At 44.7% G+C, this 10,137-nt stretch overlaps 1 protein-coding gene across 2 annotated transcripts in view; it reads right to left on the bottom strand.

Moving 5' to 3' along the window:
• The window catches only part of LOC143961416 (acetylcholine receptor subunit epsilon-like), a 93,495-nt gene that overhangs the window by 2,050 nt on the left and 81,308 nt on the right, over positions 1 to 10,137 (bottom strand). Inside the window, exons 8-11 of one of the 2 annotated variants that reach the window (XM_077470697.1) lie at positions 6,861 to 6,975; positions 6,352 to 6,466; positions 4,479 to 4,737; positions 470 to 603 (exon numbers count right to left, since the gene is read on the bottom strand). In XM_077470697.1, the coding sequence (XP_077326823.1) occupies positions 470 to 603; positions 4,479 to 4,737; positions 6,352 to 6,466; positions 6,861 to 6,975 (623 nt within the window). The remainder of the gene's footprint in view (positions 1 to 469; positions 604 to 4,478; positions 4,738 to 6,351; positions 6,467 to 6,860; positions 6,976 to 10,137) is intronic. The other variant, XM_077470698.1, reaches the window with a different exon arrangement.

Genomic DNA, 10,137 nt, shown 5'->3' with positions numbered 1-10,137 from the left:
CACTGACAGCGGGAATGTAATTGTGTGCGTTCAGCTGAACTCGCACGATTTCATTCCCGCATGACGGTCCCGACTTTGGGGGCGATTTCAGAGATATCTGTGCGGGTTTCTGCACTGATGTCTATTGAAATCTCACCCCGAAGTCGCCAAAAGTAGTACAGAAACTACTTTTGGGAATCAATGCAGCGTCACGCCGATTCGGACGTGGCCATTGCCAGCAATAGCTGCCTTTTTGACATGCCAAATCGCTGCAATGTGAACCAGGGCTAAAACCTGGAAGCTGATTGCTTACTATTCACAGCTGCACCAGATTCTACGTGCACAGGTTTTAGTAGATCTCCAATGTATTATAAAGAAAAATATTAAAACATATTCCAAGTTTAATGTGTTGATGTGTCGAGCCAATAAAATGTTCCATAAATCTTATGCAAGGTATTATTGGGAAACTGTTAGTGTGCACAGGACTTACCGCACTGGTCTTGTTCTGGTCCTTTGTGCTGGAGGTGATGAAGTTGCAGGCCTCCACACATTCCTTTATCTCTGGGGCACACTGGGCCAGATTCTTAAATAGGGGTGTAGTCACCCCGACATCAAATCCATCAACTGCAACAGAGCAAGATGAGCGGTTACTGTTATTGACCTAAATAGACCATTACAGAGTCCATGTTCATCACTAGAAGTCTATACTCTGTAACCTTCCTCGTTCCCTTCGGTAGCTGTGAACGTTAGCTCAGCTCTCCGATATAGAGTCCTCCTCTGTTATCTGTTAAAGCCAACTCTGGATTCTAGATCCCTTCCATTATTGCCACCTTCCCCTCATAGAAGCCCCCCTGACCCTTCAAATTCATTAACCCTACCTTTTCCCTAGGTGTCTTTGATCCAGTTGAGCAACAGCACAGGTCTTCTTCTTTTTCTGGCACTTATAATATCGTAGTGCGGTCCTCCTGTACAATTCTCCTGCAAGGGATGGGCTCTTGGCACCTTGTGGGCCTACAGGAAGTGGATTCAGCCCCCGTTCACACCAGGGCGACTTGTATTGACATCTGTGCAGGAAATCGCACAAATGTCGGCAAGCCGCAGATGAAATCGCACTGTCCTGCTGCTTTGGAATCGCGCTGAGGTAGTTTGATTTCAAAGACACATTCATTGTAAACGGAGGGAGGGTAAGTGTCAAATGGGTGTCACTGAACATAGAAAAGGGCTTGTACAATTAAGTCTGCGAAGGACAGCGTCGGAGAGGATGTGAGCGCTGCAACAGGAGATGCTTTTTTATTTTTAACTGCTGCTAGGCGGATCCAGTTTTTAAAGCCGAGTTCCACTCAAAAGTGGAAGCGCAGTTTATTTTTTTCCCTTTTTCTTCTTCTGGGAGACCTTGTTGCAGGAAGTTGAACTTCAGCCCCCTCCCCTTTAAATAACTCCTCAAGCTTGGGAATTGCTTCCCCTTACTCTTGTGCATCCCATTTCTTTCCCCACCATTTGCTGAAGTCCTATATCTAGAATTGTCTAAGGCTCATGTGTCACCTCCAAGCCATTTCAGGTGGCCCTTGCACCTCTCCTGCAACCGTGGCACTCCCCTCGTCTCTGCCCCAGTCTCAGCATTTGGCAGCGGAAAGGAGGACAGACCTCCTGTTCCCTCTGTGCAGCCACAGCACCCCCTCATCTCCACCTCCCCTGGTCTCAACATTCAGCAGACAATGGCAGCTGACTCCATCCCTCCTCTGGTCCTCCTACAGACCGTGCACTTTCTGCTTTCCAGCTCCGCCCCTCAGTTTCTTCCTGGTAGAAGCAGGAGCTTAGGGGGTGCACAGTGATGGAAGGGATAGTGGGGGACACTTGTGTTCTGATGGTGGAGGGGCTCGACATCTGTTGTAAGGAGGGGGGTGGGGTGCTCTGGACATCTAGTCTTACAGATACAACCGGCCCTTTTGAGGGCAACTATAATATCAAATCAAAGGTTTGCAAATCACTAATTCTCATGATGATCATCATCATACCTCCCAACATTTTGAGATGGGAATGAGGGACACCTACTAGCAAACGTATGTAGGCATAGGACACGCCCCCTGTCGCACCCCCTTAAAGGAGAAATAACCAAAAAAAGGTTAATTAAGTGCTCTTTTTATACCACTATTATTCCTTTATATTGGCTTTTAACATTTAATTTAGGATTTGTATGAAAGGTTTATCTGGGAAACACTTTTTGAAAGTGCATTTTATATACAATGATATAGATCAGACCAAAATGAGGGACAGATAAGGAGGAATGAGGGACATTGTTCCAAATCAGGGACAGTCCCTCGAAATCAGGAACAGTTGGAAACTATGAATCACTCCTTAAGAGCTTCTCTTAGCACAGTGCAATATCCAAGAGGATATCCCCTTAAGAGACATACGGTGCACTCAACCGGACCTCAGAGCGATCTTCTGAGTCCCCAGTAAGTGTACAACTATTTACAATTTTGCATGTCTGAGCACTAAGAGCAATAGCCTTGTTTGGGCAATAGCTGAGAAAGTTCTACCCAGCTGATTAATACTACCAAGCCGACCAACATCCTAAAAACAAAAAATGGATGAAGTTTATTGGCTTTGTTGGATTCATCAATATGGAAGAATTTCCTTCATGTTTCCATCATGTCTACATCTACAGGGTCAACTTTTGCTACACAATGGTTGTGCTTTACTGCCATAACATGTCAATGAGTTAGCCTACTCATTGAAAACAATGCACCCCATATGTGGCCGACAGCGCAATGGTTATCGGGGAGACCGAAAGAGACATATCCACAGCTCCCTCTGGTGGCTAGTCCATCAATTGCTCTCTACCATAGCAAATATTTGAACTAGGAGTTCTGAAAATTCGTAAAATCGTATGCCAGACATCGCATATAATTTGCAGTGCCACTGCTGTTCACATTACATGCGATGTGTGTGCGGTTTGATGTCAGCCATATAGATAGTATGGCTAATATCGCACCGCATTCGGTCAAAACACGCACAGGACCCTTTTTTCTGTTTGGACCAGAATCGGATCGCATGTGTGTTCACATATATGCGATCCGATTCATGTCTTAACTGTCAGTTCGCAATGCGATATGCGAGCTGAAATGGGGGTGTCATTAACATATGATGACACTCCTCAGCAGTTCGCATATGTTTAGGTTTAGGAGATATTTAGTAAAAGACAGTGACAGCTGTCTACGGCGCATGTGCCGTAGACAGCGGAACGCAGGCGCACTATCGCCGTTAGCAGCATGCCGCTGCTAACGGTGATATGCCGTTAGTGGCGGCTCTTGTGCGCATGCGCGGGAGTGACATCAACGCTGCTTCGGCGCTGTGAGTGGCCGGAGCAGCGATACCCCAAAGAAGATGGATGCTCCAGACTACAGGGGACAGCGGTGACATCGCTGGCTCCTGTGTCAGGTAAGTGACACATAATGGGCTACTATGTGATGCATAGTAGCCCATTATGCTTTACCTTTGCAGGGAGACAAAGAGGAAGTAAACCCATCAGGGTTTACTTCCTCTTTAACTTCTGCATGTTTTTGAAGAGTAATGCCGCGTGCAAACGATCGCACTTCCTGACAACAAAATCCATGTTTTTTTTCCGACGGATGTTGACTCAAACTTGTCTTGCATACATACGGTCACATAAAGTTGTTCGGAAATTCCAAGGGTCAAGAACGAGGTGACGTACAACACGTATGACAAGCCGAGAAAAATGAAGTTAAATAACCAGTGCGGCTCTTCTGCTTTATTCCGAGCATGAGTGTGATTTTGTGCGTCGGAATTGGCTACACACAATCGGAATTTACTAAAACAGATTTTGTTGTCGGAAAATTTGAGATCCAGATCTCAAATTTTGTGTGTTGGAAATTCCAATGGAAAAAGTCAGATGGAGCCTACACATGGTCGGAATTTCCGACAACAAGCTCTGATGGCACATTTGCCGGTCGGAAAGTCCGAGTGTGTGTACGTGACATTAGGCTGTCTGTGGATTCTGCCAAGTCAGGAAGGTAGTCCTACTTTCCACACAGACTGGGTCTAAGAACACAGCAATAGTAATCCAAAATATGTTCTCTTCAATAATACGCTAAATTTCCACACTCAGTGGGCTGTGGCCTTCCCGAACCCTACTTGTTATGTTGCCAAGTGTACCTGTACCACTGTAGATATAAAATGAGGCAGCCATTTTGTCACCTGAATCAATTTTCAAACCGTCGGTTCACGGAAAAAAGTACAAAAACTGCAGCAAAGAAAACTGGTATGCTAAGCGACCAGTCAGGTTCAATTTTGAAAAGTAAGAGAATGGTCGATTGTTTGGTCCCTGCTCCGCATTTGCTCCAGTTCTTGTATAATGGCCCCTCAATGTGGCTAGTTCTTAATGAATTCATTCTGTAGGTTTTGTTGGGGTGTATTTTTGGTCAGCCCAAATATGGCCAATTCTGCACAAAATGGCTGCCTCTCTGCCCTGTCCTTACCTATCCGCCACCTCCACTGCCCCTTTTTGCCTTTGGGTTCGCCCTCCTCTTCACCTCTGTGGCCCCGGGAGTCCCGGCTCAGCCCGTGTCGCTCCCTCTGCCTTTCAAACATCAGTTCACTCCGGGGTTTCTTCAGCACATACTCCTCGGCCTTCAGCATGATCCCCAGGGAGCTCTTCCTCCTCTCCTTTGGTGTTGTCTCTTCTTCACACGGCTCGACCTTCATGTGGAGGTATCGAGGTAAGACCTCCAGGAGCCTCTGCAAGAGAGACCAGGAAACTGGAATTTACAAGGCTGTAGACCATGCTGGGCCTTGAAAAGGCTAATTGTCTGGCTGTTAATATGGCGGTTAATCTAAAGCCCTTGGCCCAACCTGAGGCGGACAGATGAGTGAGCCAGAGATTGGGGGCTTGTTACAAGAGACTGCTAGAGACCATGGCCTCTACAGCCCCTTTACAAATGAAGGCTCCCACATTTGTGCTCCTTACAGCTTCCTCCAGTCTCTGACCATCTACTGTAGTAGTTCTGCAGCCTCAGACAATCTACTGTAGTAAGTATGTAGTGTCTAACATCTCCTGTAGTTTGTCTGCACTCTCTGACCATCTCTTGTAGTAAGTCTTCAGTCTCCAATATCTCCTGTATTATGCCTGGAGTCTCTGACTATCTCCTGGCAATATGTTTGCAGTTTCTGATCATCTCCCAGTAATATGTCTGCTGGCTCTGATCATCTCCTGTAGTATGTTTGCAGTCTCTGTCCATTTCTTGTACTAAGTCTGCAGTGTCTAACATCTCATGTATTAAGTCTATGGTTTCTAAGTCTGCAGTTTCTGGCCATCTCCTGGAGTAAGTCTGCAGTCTCTAACCATCTCCTGGTATTATGTATGTTGTCTCTGATCATCTCCTCTGGTATGTGTGCAATCTTTGACCATCTCCCATAGTAAACTTGGAGTTGCCCACCATCTCCTGTAGCATGTCTGCAATCTCTGACCATCTCCTGTAGTAAGTCTGCTGTCGCCAACAATCTCCTGTAGTATATCTGCTGTCTCTGACCATCTCCAGTAATAAGTCTGCAGTTGCCGACCATCTCCACTAGTATGTACCCAGTCTCTAAACATTTCCTGTAGTATGTACCCAGTACATACTACCATAGTACCTCTGATCATCTCCTGTAGTATGTCTGCAATCTCTGACCATCTCCTGGCATTAGGTCTGCTCTCTTTGACATCTCATGTAGTATTTTTGCAATTTCCGACCATCTGCCGTAGTAAGTCTGCAGTCTCTGACCATCTCTTGTAGTAACTTTGCAGTCTCTGACCATTACCTTCGCAACACTTTAATGTATAAGAGAGAAAATGCATACTCACAAACGAGTAATAAAATTAAGCATTTAATGTAAAGTCCATCATTTGCATCATCCAGCAAGATCAGCTGGCCAGTAAAGATGGTGGGATGTGTAGTCCAACAACATTTGACACATTTCAAGGTTGTCCCCTCCTCCTTAGGCCTCTGAGGAAGGGGGGACCCCCTCGAAACGCACCAGTTGTTTTTGGACTACACATTCCACCATTGTTACTGACCAGCTGATCTTGCTGGATGATGCAAATTATGGACCATTAAAGATCCTCCTCACACTTCCTGCTCTATTTAGCCCGCCATATAGGATTGCAGGGACACCCTAGTGACGTAGCAATTTCAATGGTGGAGGTCACAGATGGCAGAACTAGTCAGAACTATTGATACATTTCACAGGCTGTAGAGTCTGTTGTTGACCTTGCGCAGCATCCAACTCCCCATCAAGGGAGTCGGGATAGCTGTCTCTGAGATGAGTCAGGTCAATATTTGAGCATTCTGATTGGGAGAATTATTGGCTCACCCGTTTCATGGTGGCAGTCAAGTTGTGCGTGCTGGGAGTCCTCAGAGACACATTCAGAACAATGACACAACTGAGCACAATAAGTGTTGACACGATCATCACAAATATCAGATATCTATAAAAGAAACAAAAGGGTCATGATCCAGTTCTGGACAGGTTCTCATGCCATCAACAACCCATTTAAAGCAAGGCTAAGTATATAAATCAGTCCAGTAGTTGATATTAAAGGTGTAGCTAAAGCCAAAACCTTTTTTCCTGACACCAACATGGCAGCCTACTACCACATGTTTGATGCCATGGATTAGGCCCTCCCCCAACAAAGCCATCATTATAACCCTTCATTATTCTCCATTTCATGACTGAACTGCCTGTGTAATTTGTTTATTCATGCACATTTATACCCTCAATCTTAATAGTGTCAACAACAAAAAAATACATTTGAGCTGATAGTGAAGATGGTCCTGGGCAAAATCTTAGAACAATCAGGTGATCAATGTAAAGTTACTTACTTGCCAATAAGTGGGACACTTAGAGATGTTTCGGGAACCTTCTGAGCAATCAGGAACAGGAACACAACCTGAGCAAGGAGAACCGAGATAGAGGTGGTACATTTTTGACCACCGGCTAAAAGTAGACAAAGATAGGACAGTGAGTAGAAATAACTAATCGTCTGTTTTCAGATGATCAGCTTAGCACTTATACTGGGCTAGTAACCCCAAAATAATTATTTTGGTTAGGAATGAATTCTGGTGAGCTTACTTATGCTCTGGATTTCAACTTTTTAAGAGAACTCAACAATAAAATTAGAATTTTCTCTCCAACAACATAGAAACTCCTCAGAAACATCAAATCAAAGTCAAACAGGTAGAATGATAATTATTTGCAATGATGGCAGTAGGTAGATGGACCTGGGAACTTAGGTTTAGTGTCTCCACCACTGGTGATTCTCTAATACCCTTGCCCTCATGTACCATACACAAGACCTAGACTTGCAACAGAATACAGTTTCAACATGTAAACTAAACTTGGATTAACACTTTAAACATGTTAGTAAAACTCTACTAATGCCTTAAGTAGACTATAATGGTTTGTGATTTGCAGATATAAAAACTCTAACCGAATGCTAAAGCAGCATTTCTCAAATTTTTTTTAACCATGGCACTCTTTCAGAGTATGCAAAACCATAAGGCCCCCCTGTCTAAATGGGGCCTTGTCACATCAGGGACTCCCTTTCACATCAGAGTCCTCTGTTTTCTCCCCTAACCTTAAACATCAAAGTCCTCAGTCATCCCCCAACCTTTTCACAAGAGAGCCCCACTTTTCGAATTTTAGCTACAACATGGCTGTTGCATTATGGCAATGGGTGGGAGGCAGAGCAGGTCTAAACAGAGGCAGATATCCAACCACTTCTGAATGCTGGGGCTGCCCTGAAAGCCCCCGCCCTGGATTAGCGTCATGTGCGTCCATGGTGTTGGTGTGCAAAAATAATAGCACCCCTGACAACCCCAGATGACACTGTGTATAGACAACTGCCATTTTTTTTTAAACAAAATACAATTTCCCCCCTTTTTTAATACCGTTTTGATCAGCGGGGGTGATCCATCCATAGATCCCTAGATCATCATTCTATTACTGTATGTATTTTTGGAAAAAAACAATTGCCCTTATATGTAAAAACATCCAACCTTTTTTGAAACTATACCTGCTAAAGTCAGTTCATGTGACTGTCTAGTCTCTGGGAACTGCGCACAACTGTAGGTTAAATAGAATTTATAGTGGTTTTGTCTTTTTATTAGGGTCAGGGCAAAAAATTGTTTTTGTTTATTTTTTTTCTGCTCAGGTAAATATAAAACATAGCACATTGATATTGTGTAGTCCTTCATCCAGCCAGCAGATGTTGATGTTGTCACATTTTTACATATTTAGCTGTATTAACTTTCAGCTATACTGAAAGAAACCTGTGTAGCACTATCCCCGTAGGAGTTGCTGAAGTTAGGGTTCCCCACTGATGCACAGCTAGTCACACAGCATTTCCTTCTTTCATCTGGCATCCGGACACAGATCATCATTCTATTACTGTATGTATTTTTGGAAAAAAACAATTCCCCTTATATGTAAAAGCATCCAACCTTTTTTGAAACTATACCTGCTAAAGTCAGTTCATGTGACTGTCTAGTCTCTGGGAACTACGCACAACTGTAGGTTAAATAGAATTTATAGTGGTTTTGTCTTTTTATTAGGGTCAGGGCAAAAAATTGTTTTCGTTTATTTTTTTTCTGCTCAGGTAAATATAAAATATAGCACATTGATATTGTGTAGTCCTTCATCCAGCCAGCAGATGTTGATGTTGTCAAATTTTTACATATTTAGCTGTATTAACTTTCAGCTATACTGAAAGAAACCTGTGTAGCACTATCCCCGTAGGAGTTGCTGAAGTTAGGGTTCCCCACTGATGCACAGCTAGTCACACAGCATTTCCTTCTTTCATCTGGCATCCGGACACAGGAAAATCAGTCTTTGGCTTGTTTTGTTATTTTATTAGGGAATGATAACTTGGATAGGGTATGGGATTATCGGATCCCCAAGGTGGAAACAAACAGAACTACAGGGACAACTGTCTCCCTATATACAAACTCCTCTTTTTAGTTCCTCCTGCACATACTTGGTTCCTCTATGTACAGACCTGCTGGCTCACTCCTGAGGGAACAGTATATCGCTAGTTCTGGAACTCTCAGGAACAGCAGGAACTCTCAGTCGTTTGACAAAGTACAACATTGGAGTTAAAAGCATTACACATCCTCCTCTGCTTCCTATGGCCACTGATCCTGTTTTCGCTTGCTTGCAGAATGCTAGCCCACCTGGCTGTTTCTCTTCCCAGTCCCCCTGACTGACTCTCTGCACCAGTCCTGCCCAACTGACACACACACATGGAGATTCCTCAGGCAAGGTCAGATGAAGACTTGGCACACCACACTCTGCAAGAGAGCACTGCTGCAGCAGGCAGTCTCTCCCCTTGTCTGTCCCTGCATGTCAGAGCTGGCTTAGTCCTTCCTTCTCTGGTCTGGCTGCTCAGCTGTCGGCTAATTGCCAGCTCTCTTCTCTCTCCACAGTCACCAGCTGTTCCTGATCCCGCTTGTCTGACCTGCCTACTTAAAGCTGTCCAGCTCACTTCATCTCTGCCTTCGCCTTGGTCACATCACAAGAAACCATCTCCTGCGGTTCTGTTTAAAGACTTGCTGGCATCCCATCTGGCTCCTTATCCTGCTTGCTGTTGCTCTACTTGGATCCCTGACTTCTGGCCTGGCTGTTTACCCGATCTGGTTATTGAACTCTGGACTGGCTGACTGCTCGATCCAGTTACTGGACTCTGGCTATGCTTTGACTATGCTTACTCTATTTACCTTTTTATTTTTTATTAATAAACAAGTGTGATTTAATTGTACTTCTGTCTCAGTCTGGTTCATGGTTTCTGACACTGCCCAGTGTTGATCTACTCACTGTCTTTCCTTGCTCTCTGCTGCCTCTCTGGCTTCAATCCCTTCGACTGCCTTCTGTGGTTGGATCCTTTCAGGCCAGCCTCCCGAGGTCCAGCCTGAGGTAAACTCTCAGTGGGGGTCCCTCAAGAGCCATCAACAGCCTCTCCTCAGTACTGCTTCTTCATCTTTCATCTGCTGGCATGGTCCATGTCTATTTATGGGTTTCCCAGTCCCCTGCCAGGCCCACTCCTGGAGATTGGCTGAGAGCCCATAAATATTCAAGGCAGCCACTCATAGCCTCCTCCCACTA

Source organism: Lithobates pipiens, unplaced genomic scaffold (genome assembly GCF_037356315.1).
Source record: "Lithobates pipiens isolate NorthernLeopardFrog02 unplaced genomic scaffold, aLitPip1_a1.2 Scaffold_8, whole genome shotgun sequence".
Lineage (NCBI taxonomy): Eukaryota > Metazoa > Chordata > Amphibia > Anura > Ranidae > Lithobates > Lithobates pipiens.
The sequence above is the reverse complement of the archived record's forward strand: the minus strand, read 5'-3'. Positions and strand labels throughout refer to the sequence as shown.